This window comes from Octopus sinensis, unplaced genomic scaffold (genome assembly GCF_006345805.1).
Source record: "Octopus sinensis unplaced genomic scaffold, ASM634580v1 Contig14197, whole genome shotgun sequence".
In the NCBI taxonomy this organism is placed as follows: domain Eukaryota; kingdom Metazoa; phylum Mollusca; class Cephalopoda; order Octopoda; family Octopodidae; genus Octopus; species Octopus sinensis.
This window is the reverse complement of record NW_021833141.1, coordinates 1-12,500: the sequence shown is the minus strand read 5'-3', so window position 1 is coordinate 12,500 and position 12,500 is coordinate 1. Positions and strand designations below refer to the sequence as shown.

Sequence of the window (12,500 nt, the reverse complement as noted above, 5' to 3'; positions counted from 1 at the left end):
GTCATCAGATTGCGGCCATGCTGGGGCACCACCTTGAAGAGTTTTTAGTCGAACGGCTCGATCCCTATACTTTCTGAAGCCTGGTCCTTATTCTGTCGGTTACTTCTGTCGAACCGCTAAGTTACGAGGACGTAAACACACCAGCACCGGTTGTCAAGCAGTACAGGGTAGGGGCATACACAGATACGGCCAATTTTGACTATATATATATATATATATATATATATAGTGAAGGCGCATGGCTCAGTGGTTAGAGCGTCGAGTTTATGATCGTGAGGTTGAGTTCCTGTTGTGTTCTTGAGCAAGACATTTTATTTCACGTTGCTCCAGTTCACTCAGCTGTAGAAATGAGTTGCAACATCACAGGTGCCAAGCTGTATCGGCCCCTTTGCCTTTCCCTGGGATAAAATAGGTGGCGTGGGGATGGGGTGGCTGGTATGCATGGGCAACTGCTGGTCTTCCATAAGCATCCTTGCCCGGACTTGTGCCTCGGAGGGCAACTTTCTAGGTGCTATCCTATGGTCATTCATGACCGAAGGGGTCACTCACTCTTTATATAGTGTATATATACATATATATATATTATATATATATACTAAGCAATAAGGGTTAGCAACGAGTTGCCTTACCACATACCGAATTTAGAAATAGCAGTCAAAGGGTTATAGCTATTTCTTCTACTAAAAAGGGAGATATCAGTAAAAAACAGCATTTGGAAGGCAGACACAAAACAGGTAAGAGAGAATGAATTGACTGCAATCTATCATACATTTTTTTAGTTATCACGGAGTACGTTCGAAATCAAGTTTTAAGGAAAGCATAAGAATTAAATATTAAATATTAAATAATCTATCTTACCGAAACTTCTTTTCTCTTCAGCGTAGAATACTATAATCATAAATGATTATATATTGAATTTTGAGATACCAGAAGGCACCAACTCAATCAGTATCAGAGCGAGCTAGAATCCGCAACTGGTATCACCGAATTCAATTTGTGAATGAAACGATTGTGTCAACAGCCCTTCCCACCCGGTGTAGCCAAACACAAGATGCTGTGGTCATCTACTGAGATAAAATATGGTATCCGTAATATGAAGGGTATATATATAATATATATATATATATATATATATATTATATATATATATATATATAATATAATATAGTGAGAATTTACAAAAACAAAAGACGAAGACGGGTGTGTAAAGAAACAGATGTATTAGTTTAACGCTCCGGAAAGTAAGAAAGTCTTTTACGTTTCGAGCCTACGCTCTTCGACAGAAAGGAATACAGAAATAAACAGGGGTATATATATATATATATATATATATAATAGGGAGATTAGGGAGATATATATAATATAACTCCCCCTCCACACATACGTACATACACCGTTGTTTTACAAGATATTGTTCCCACTAATCCTTTAATCTCTTTATTAACAGGGAATTCCAATGAAAGACGGCAAAGGCTGCATAGAAACGGTCAAGGACCTCGTTCTAATCTTGACATCCATAATATTCACGTGTAGTGTAGGCCACGCCTCGTCGAACTTCCCCCAATACGATGAGTACGGTTTTCCCGCCAATTATCCGGCCTTTTTGAAGGGGCCGGTCCCTACAGACAAGGTAACCGTTTTCCTCTTTATGATGTCTCTGCAATTATTTTTGTTTTCTTCTGTTTTTAGTTTTGTATTGGTTTCGTGCTGATGGTGATTTCATGGTCCACAATTCTGGGAGATGGCTCAGATGAACGCGGTTAATATTCCTCTTGAACATTGTGAAGACTGTCAAAATGATGGCTGTAAAGAGAGAGAGAGAGAGAGATAGAGAGAGAAAGAGAGAGAAAGAAAGAAAAAATAGAGCGATAGAGAGAGAGAGAGAGAGATATAGAGAGAGAAAAAGAGAGAGAAAGAGAAAAAGAGAGAGAGAGAGAGAAAGACAGATAGAGAGAGAAAGAGAAAGAGAGAGACAAAGAGATAAAAAAGAGATAGAGAGAGAGAAAGAGAGAGTAAAAGATAGATAGATAGAGAGAGAGAGACAGAAAGAGAGAGAGATAGATAGAGATAGAGAGAGAGAGTTGGTGGTGGACAGTCTCCGAATAGGAGAAAACTGCAGAAACTCGACTGATTCAGATTAATGGGTTTGTGGCTGTAATTAAAAGGTTCGGCTTTGTTACACATTAAGCCATACTGATTCTGCCGGAGATTTACGTTGAAAGTATACATGTCTGCGGAATACCCAACCACTTAGATATTAATTTATGAGTTCGTAATTCTTTTTGTCGAAAATTGATTGCTCAGCGTCAAAACTGACGGAGGACCCATCGTGTGTCTATGGGCAGAGGGTGTTTATAGATATATGTATGCGCGCGCGCGAGTGTGTGTGCATGAAGGCGCGTACTTTAGTGGTTAGGGTATTCGGTTCACACGATCGTCAGTTCGATCCACAGTGGCGCGTGGCTCCACTCCGCTCAGCAGGCAAAAAGGAATTTTATCTGTAATTCAAAGGGTCAGTCTTGGTGCATTCTTTCTCACGCTGAATCTTCCTGAGTACTACGCTAAGGGTACACGCGTCTGTGGAGTACTCAGCCACTTGCACGTTAATTTCACGAGTGGGCTGTTCCGTTGATCGGATCAACTGGAACCCTCGTCGTCGCAACCGATGGAGTGCCAGGATTATATTATATATATATATATATATATATATATATATATATATATGTGGTGTGGTGTGTTGGTGTGTGTGTGTGTGTGTGTGTGTGTTTGTATTTATATATAAAAGTATACGTGTGTGTGTGGATGTATATATATATATATATATATATATATATACATACATACACACATGCATTTCGACTCAATCATCTCCTGTCTAAAGATAGATAACTCATTATCTTGCTTCGCTGCTTCCTACTGCTGCGCCATCTGCTGTCAGTTATGGTTTCGTATTCCTTCCTACCCTGCCACTCCAACCAACCAGCCAGAGTCGGAGCCCGAGCCGAAAGGTCACAAAAGCTACCATTTCCGCTTTGGCTCAGCCTCAATATAAAACACACACACACGCGTCTATAATATATATATATATATATATACATACACACGACGGGCTTCTACACAGTTTCCGTCTCTCACAAGGCATTGATCGGCCCGGGGCTAAAGTAGAAGACATTTCGCCAAGGTGCCGCACAGTGAGACCGAACCTGAAACCACATGGTTACAATCTTGCCGAAGTGTTTCTTCTTTTCCCTTCTTTTCCTCGTAATACCCGTGCTTTTAATACGAAAGTATTTTTTTTTCTCCTTGGACCAAAACGTATAAAAGTTTAAAACAATATTCTGATTTCGTTTCGGCATTTCAAACAAATCGTCCTGTTTTTATACGTTCTCCATTACGCCTCGATTATTTAGATTTATCCACCAACAATTATATAGAATTTCTGTTTAAACTTTAGAACTCCCGTCCCAATGAAGGGAAACACAAACTAAAATCTCCTTTTACGTTATTCCCCAGTTTCGCTTACAGAACAGAATTCCAGAAGGCGCAAATAAAAGCTTTTTTTTTTTTCTCTTTTTGTGATAATCTAATTTTTTTGGCGTCAAAGTTTATTACTTAGCAACACAATTAAGTGCAAGATTGCTCACAGGTAAAAACTAGAATTTACAACTAAAAGGTAAAGAAGTCGTAAACCTTCGAAGTAATTATTCTTACATAAATTTTTGCGTCTGGTGAAGATGATGTGGTTTATATTTAGATTAAACATCTGTAAGTTGATCATGGCGAGAGAAAATGTGGAAGGGAAGAAGTTTTCAGAGTTCTTTTTTTTGTTATTTTTATCACGTTTTGGTGTGAAAGCATTAAATCAGCAGAAGTTAAAGGTGAACATGAGTGATGAGAGATTGTGATGAGAGCGGGAGAAACAGGTGTGCAGATATTGGTGGAGGTGGTCTGCTACCGTCTCTTGTTAGAAGAGGTAAAGAGGAAGAGAAAATAAGAGAGAGAGAGAGAGAGAGAGAAGATGTCACGTGTTAAAAAAACGAGGAACTACGAAGACTTAGAATAAAAACAACAACGCAGTAGAGACGGACATACAAAAGTCTAAGTCCTTCAACAGTAGCCGATTGAAATCTTTACAATTTCGATTCCTATGGCAACGTTATTCAACCAGGTGGTATCAACAGCATGCTGGAGGTGCCAGAGTATAGGCGAGTGGTCACGAAAAGGGAACAAAGACAGGGGGAAATGAGTGGATGAGGAACGTAATGGAATAATTCAGACTTTTTAAATCTCTTATAATTAATAAAGAAAAGATACCTCCATTACCTCGGACTAACTTTTCTATCATTGCTATTCTTATTATATTTCACTGTACACAACCAACAACTTGTATTTCCACACACACACGCATTTACGTTGCAGTCATTTGTTTATTATCGACTAAAAATGTAATTCCTCTCTGATATTTTCCAGAGTCCCTGTACAGAAGAAGACATATTGAAGTTGTTACCTGACAAAAGAACAACTTTGGACATCATGACTGTTACCAAAATTCTCAGCTCGAAAGGAACCAATTCTTTGGGAGACTTCGAAATACAGTATATATTTGATCCGAAAGCTATACCGATAGTGAACAAGTAAGTACAACAAGATATATTTGATCCCCCAAACAGAACCCCCTCTCAGCAATGGACCTCCATAGAAGCGAGGTCACACTGTTTATGATGTCTACATATACTTTGGACTAATTAGAAAATGATGGATATAATCAGAATATATATATATAGAGGGAGAGTTTACAAAAAAAAAACAACAAAAGATGAAGACAGGTGGTGTACAAAACAAACAGATGTATTAGTATAACGCTCAGGAATAGAAAAAGTCTTTTACGTTTCGAGCCTATGCTCTTCTACAGAAAGGGACACCGAAAACAAGGAGAGAAAACATGTGTGTAGTGGCTAACGATCTATATGTATGTATATTTACACACACTCACGTATATATATATAATATACGCACACATGCAAGCATGCATATACGCACAGACACATTCACTCTCTCTCTCTCTCTCACATACACACACACACACATACACACACACAATGTTATCTGCCCTCAAGCCGTGTCCCCACTCCCAGTTTGTGTATTGAGATAACATTTTGATTCGGTGATGATCGCTCGGAATAAACATGGGACACCGACCTTGTAAACATTGCAACGTGCAAGGTGGCGATGGTGGCGTCAGTGGTGGTCGGGGCAGTTGTTGAATGATGGTGGTGATGGTGGTAATAATGATAAAGACAGCGATTCGTCGTCGTTCAGTCCTGATCGTGCGAATGCTATCAAAGATAGTCCACTCGTGACAATCCCACCTTTTTCGGGTACACCCCAATCCATCCCCACCAAGCTGAGCACGTTATTTATGTTTTTTTTTATTCTTCTATCTTTCTACCATGTGACAGCGGCCATAATGGGGCAATGCCTGGAGAGTTTACTCGAACGAATCGTTCCCTGAACTCTTTTCTAAAGCTTCGTACTTATTCTGTCGATCACTTTTTGCCAAACAGCTAGGACACAAGGACGTAAACAAACCAGCACTGCTTTGGGAGAAATCCAAAGACATGTGTGCAGGCAGACAAACAGAAACACACGCACACACACAACGCACGCACGTATACACACACACAGACATACATCCACACACGTCGGGTTTCCGCACAGTTTCCAACTACCAAGTTCGCGATGGCTATAGTTAAAGACGCTTGAACAGTGTACCGTGCAGCGGGATTGAAACCGAAAGCACGTGGTTGCAAAGAAAACTTCTTAATTATGCAGTCAGGCCTCTGCCTATATTCATATATATATTTCTTTATTACCCATAAGGGGCTAAACACAGAGAGGACAAACAAGGACAGACAAAGGGATTAAGTCGATTATATCGACTCCGGTGCGAAACTGGTACTTATTTAATCGATCCCGAAAGGATGAAAGACAAAGTCGACCTCGGCGGAATTTGAACTCAGAACGTAACGACAGACGAAATACCTATTTCTCTACTACACACAAGGAGCTAAACACAGAGAGGACAAACAAGGACAGACAAAGGGATTCAGTCGATTACATCGACCCCAGTGCGTAACTGGTACTTTATTTAATCGACCCCGAAAGGATGAAAGGCAAAGTCGACCTCGGCGGAATTTGAACTCAGAACGTAACGGCAGACGAAATACGGCTACGCATTTCGCCCGGCGTGCTAACGTTTCTGCCAGCTCGCCGCCTTATCTGCCTATATTCATATATATCCTCAACCATGTTGTTGGTGTTTTTTAACCCAGCCCTTCTCAATTACTATTAACCACAGCCTATCCGACGAACATGAAAATACAATTTCCGAGCAAGCAGCGCAGCTCGAATCCGGAACCCGATGTTTATGAATAACCCGTGCGTGCAGCAACCTATTCTGCAGTGTGGTAGGTCCACACGTAAGGGAAAATAAAGAAGGCGAACGGTGAATGGCGGCGGTAAACCGGAAGTAAATAGAGCAAAATGAAAACCAAATGTTTTCGTCTGCTTAGCGCTTATCTGCAAATATTTGTTATGTTTTTCATCGGATCTGTTTTGGAGAAGGAAACAGATAAGACAATAAACAGATAAGTTTTGGTAGCATAGGAATGGAAAGAGACGATGAGGGAAGGACAGGAAAAACAAGAATCTTAATGTGTGTGTGTGTGTGTGTGTGTGTGTGTGTGTGTGTGTGTGGTGTGTATGTGCATGCATATATATATATCTTTATATATAAAAGTGAAGTTGTGTGTCTGTCTACTCCGATTTAGATTCTTAACTACTCCCACATTTTGCGGTGCAGTTTAACCAAAACCGGGTATCTTATAGTCGTGATTCATATTGAGCCCTTCTGGGTGTTAGCGCGCGTCTACGATGAGTCTACGATTTAAAAAATAATTTACCATAATTGTTTTCCATTTTAATGAATTTTTTTCGCTATTATATAAGGGAAGTAACTCTCTAAAAATGTCTACGATGAGTCAACGATTAAAAAAAAAATTTACCATCATTTTTTTTCCATTTTTACTGCATTTTTTTGCTATTTTTGGCTTAACTCTCTAAAATGCTTTATAGTTATTTCTCTTACAAAACCCGAGCAACGCCGGTAGATACTATATAGTATATATATATATATATATAATATATATATATGAGAGAGAGAGAGAGATGTGCACACACATACGTACATGTATGTAAAGATTAAACAAACGTGCTAAGAGAAATAAGTCTGAGTGGCCAGCGGCGTGCGTTCGAACAATCTAGACAAATACGGTCTTACTATTCTTTATAACATAAATTGTTGATTTATAAAATTATTTCAGCTTGTAGAGAATGTGTCACAATTCCCAAATAGTAACTGAGAGCAGCTCTATATGAGAAGGAGAGACAAAATCAAGAATCAAGATCTTCCCAAATTTGGCATGTCATTAGGAGAGAGGACAGACTAATTGTCTGGAAATAAGAGGACATGAAACCGCACATAAACCGAAATTGAAATTAGCGGAACAATATACTTGTTTAAACATCACGCTTAATAATACATATTTATATATATATATATATATATATATATATATATATGAATATTTGAGTAGTTGAATGAATTATCTTAAGGATAATTCGAAAGATAACCGATACCTGGGTAGCAAATTCACATCTGACGTCACTCCTTATAAACAGACACTCATTATCGCCATGGGCTCCTTGGGAGAAGTCAGCTAAAAGCTTTTTGTGCATTTTGATGTCGACATAAGTTCCTTTCCTGATGAGAAATCTGCATAATGTACTCCTTATTCCCTCGGAATTAGGAATATGTAGCCTTCGAAACATATGTCGAAAATAAAGGAAATTTGTTAACAAGTCGTTCAACTCCATTCTTTCATAAACTTATATATATATATATATATATATATATATATATATATATATATATATATATATATATATATATATATATATATATATGCATATATGTATGTGCACGCACGAAATCTGAGAATAAGGAGCCAAAATAAATCTCATATATAATTACTTATCACTTTTGTAAATCAATCATTTTTGTGAATCTCTGAATTTTATTTTATCGATTCATAAGTTTTTTTTTCTCCAAGTGAACAATTTTTGTTGATCATATTTTCTTGCAATTTTTTTTTTTTTGTCAGTCAATCAATTATTTCAAATCTCATTTCTGTCAATCGATTATTTTTTTGCTAATCAATCAGTTTAATCAACCAAGCGGTTTTTTCTTCGATTATTCAGGTTTCCTCTCCAATCAACTAAATTTTCTCAGTAAATCATAATCATCAATCATTTTACAAATCGATGATCCTCAGCAGCCAATCACTTTTTGCAAACATTATTTTCCAACAATCACGTTTTTCAATTAATCATTTTTCTCAGTCACTTAATTATTTTTGTTAATCATGATTTTTTAAAATCAGTCATGAGGCAAATCCACATTCTTTATTAATCTTCTTCCTTCCTTTCTTCCTTTCTTTCTTTCATTACTCTTTACTCTTTTACTTGTTTCAGTCATTTAACTGCGGCCATGCTGGAGCACCGCCTTTAGTCGAGCAAATCGACCCCGGGAATTATTCTTTGTAAGCCCAGTACTTATTCTATCGGTCTCTTTTGCCGAACCGCTAAGTGACGGGGACGTAAACACACCAGCATCGGTTGTCAAGCAATGCTAGAGGGACAATCACAGAGACACAAACATATACACACACATATATATACATATATATATATACATATATACGACAGGCTTCTTTCAGTTTCCGTCTGCCAAATCCACTCACAAGGCTTTGGTCGGCCCGAGGCTATAGTAGAAGACACTTGCCCAAGGTGCCACGCAGTGGGACTGAACCTGGAACCATGTGGTTGGTAAACAAGCTACTTACCACACAGCCGTTTTCTTTTTTGTTTTTTTTCTTCTCCCTTTTCTTCTAATTCCAGTGACGTTTCTATTGCTTTTCTCTTCTTCTTTTAGGTTTCGGAGCGACTTAAAACAGATCGGAGTGATCATTCGAGAACGAAACAGCACCAGGAACCCACCTTACACATATCTCGATCCGATTTACATTCCAAACTCGATCAGCATTTAGAACATGAACTAAATCGATAAACCAATAAACCAATAAATAATTTCATCACCATCGAAAAAAAGTAACAAATAAATAAATAAAAAAATAAAACTAGAACAAACAAACAAAAGAGTTCAAGATAAACAAATAAAAAAGTGAAAAAAGAAATATTTACATAATTTACTATTGCACCTTTCCTTAATTTCTTTAACATAACCGTAAGAAAAAATACGAAACAAACAAAATCGCTAATGAGATCAGAATAATAACGAAACATGACTGAAGTTGTCTCCCATACTTGCTGAACGAAAAAGATGGAAAAAAAAATTAAAAAGACATTGATCAATGCTGTATTTTACTCTCCTTTTCTGTCCTGCATAATTATTTCTAGTTGGCTTCTCTAAATGCGCCCTGCATTAAATATGTTAATACTGACATAACCATAGTAAAACAAAAACAAAAATAAAAAAAAAGACAGGAATTGGCAAACTTGCAAACTCTTGAAGAAAACATGATTCTAAGATGCAACTTCATCTCTTCACTCAACCTTGATCCTCCCCCGGGAAGGGGTACAACTGTTAAAGCTTTCTATTTTTTGTTCTCTGAAAATATATACGGTTGTTGTTGACTTGTAAATGTAAAAAGCAAAATGAAAAAAAATAATAATAATAACAAAATAACCTCCCAAAAACAAATGTTGTTTCGCTCTTCTGTTTTCTTTTCCTTCTTTTAAATTTTGTTTTATATTCTACTAGCAGTATCGCCCGGCGTTGCTCGGGTTTGTTTCGACCCTTTAGAATTGAAATTTTTGAAAAGTAAAAAAATTGCATTATGTAGCTTGTTATTCTCTTTAAGTGAACATTTTTCTGGTTGAAATACACCGAAAAATGGCGACACAGCAGTCAAAAAATCGTAAAATATAGGGATTTTCATAGAAAAAAAAAAAAGCACCTTTTTGATCTAAATAATTTTTGGTGTTAACATGGTCCGATTTGAATTTTTTCTTCTACGGAATGAAGAGCAAGTCTTCTTCTATCATACTTTCAATTTTGGTCAACTTGCACCACAGGGTCTCGGAGGAGATAGTGTTAGTTGAAGACTACCAAACCTGCCACACAAACACAGACAACTTCAGCTTTATATACTCTTTACTCTTTTACTCTTTTACTTGTTTCAGTCATTTCACTGCGGTCATGCTGGAGCACCGCCTTTTAATCGAGCAACTCGACCCCGGGACTTATTCTTTTGTAAGCCCAGTACTTATTCTATCGGTCTCTTTTTGCCGAACCGCTAAGTGACGGTGACGTAAACACACCAGCATCGGTTGTCAAGCAATGCTAGAGGGACAAACACAGACACACAAACATACACGCATACATATATATATACATATATACGACGGGCTTCTTTCAGAAGACACATGCCCAAGGTGCCACGCAGTGGGACTGAACCCGGAACCATGTGGTTCGTAAGCAAGCTACTTACCACACAGCCACTCCTCCGCCTATATATATATAGAGAGAGATTTGTGTGTCGAGGGACAAACGGTTGTGTATCAGATGGAACACAAGATGGCGACGGGGTTTAACAGGGTTGTTTGGTTTTTGCATGTACCTGGTTACTGGGTGGTATTTGGACAAAATGACGAATGTTGACATTCGTCATACATGTCAAAATATCGACAGTCGAAATGCCAGCGTTCATAACACTGAAAAAGAAATCTCCATCTAGTGTGCATTTGAAATTTGAAAACAGCAAGCAAGGGAGATAATTCCAAGAAATGAAGATGTTGTGAACTGGAGTGGATCTTGCTTTTAAAGAAAGCTAAGAATTCGTTTCGTAATGTTGGTAAGACAAAATGGTAGATAAGACAAGTTGTCGACGAGTCAATTTGCCGAAAATACGAAAGGTAAAGTCGACCCGGCGGAATTTGAACTCAGAACGTAACGGCAGACGAAATACCTATTTCTTTACTACCCACAAGGGGCTAAACACAGAGGGGACAAACAAGGACAGACATAGGTATTAAGTCGATTACATCGACCCCAGTGCGTAACTGGTACTAAATTTATCGACCCCGAAAGGATGAAAGGCAAAGTCATCCTCGGCGGAATTTAAACTCAGAACGTAAAGACAGACGAAATACCTATTTCTTTACTACCCACAAGGGGCTAAGCACAGAGGGGACAAACAAGGACAGACATAGGTATTAAGTCGATTACATCGACCCCAGTGCGTAACTGGTACTTAATTTATCGTCCCCGAAAGGATGAAATGTAAATTCGACCTCGGCGGAATTTGAACTCAGAACGTAACGGCAGACGAAATACCTATTTCTTTATTACCCACAAGGGGCTAAACACAGAGGGGACAAACAAGGACAGACATAGGTATTAAGTCGATTACATCGACACCAGTGTGTAACTGGTACTTAATTTATCGACCCCGAAAGGATGAAAGGCAAAGTGGACCTCGGCGGAATTTGAACTCAGAACGTAGCGGCAGACGAAATACCGCTTAGCATTTCGCCTCCACCCCTCGCGTGCTAACGATTCTTTTCTACACTAGGCACAAGGCATATCGCCCAGCGTCCTAAAGTTTCTGCCAGCTCACCGCCTTTAAATAAATAAAACATCACATTGAAGTAAAATCTTAATTAAAAAATTTTGCGAAATTCCTCACATTTTCATGTCATTGGCTTAATTTCAAATTATGAGATGGTGATATTTCCGTCAAATATAAACGCCATTACTTGTTGAAATATTTCCGTAAAACACTTCCGAAGAAGTAAAGAAGATCATATTTAATCTTACTAGTGCTGCTCCCGTTACAGTTGTCTGGTAATACTTAAGAATTACGTATTCTCAGAATGCCGCATCGGAGCCGGAACTAAGACAGCAGGGTCTATAATACAAGGACATTCGGCCTGCTAGAGATAACAGTCAAATCTCTGTCTTTACGCGCGCGCACACAAACACACACGCTCACACATACACATGCAAACACACACACACACATGTACATATACACACACGTTTACATACTCCGTACCGAACTGAAAATGGACGCGTTGGGTATTATTTTGGTATTCTCTGTAAATAGGACAAAGACGGGATGGTCACATATGGAATAAGCTTTGATGATATGTTCTGCTATAACATGGTTAAGTGTGAACAACAACAACAGCAACAACAACAACAACCGTAACGACGACGAATGAATGACACCGAGAAGGAAATTATAAGAGGCCTTTGGCCTTCAAAGAAATAGCAGCCAAAGTCTCCTTAAAATCATGCACAAACGCACGCTCGCAAACACACATACACACACACAGATACACACAAACACACACAA

At 38.3% G+C, this 12,500-nt stretch overlaps 1 protein-coding gene across 1 annotated transcript in view; it reads left to right on the top strand.

Annotated features, from left to right (window-relative positions):
• The window catches only part of LOC115230049 (arachidonate 12-lipoxygenase, 12R-type), a 26,354-nt gene extending 16,517 nt beyond the window's left edge, over positions 1-9,837 (top strand). Inside the window, exons 4-6 of the mRNA XM_029800286.2 lie at positions 1,448-1,630; positions 4,471-4,634; positions 9,053-9,837. Of these exons, the coding sequence (XP_029656146.2) occupies positions 1,448-1,630; positions 4,471-4,634; positions 9,053-9,167 (462 nt within the window). The 3' untranslated portion in view covers positions 9,168-9,837. The remainder of the gene's footprint in view (positions 1-1,447; positions 1,631-4,470; positions 4,635-9,052) is intronic.
• Positions 9,838-12,500: the final 2,663 nt, after the last annotated feature.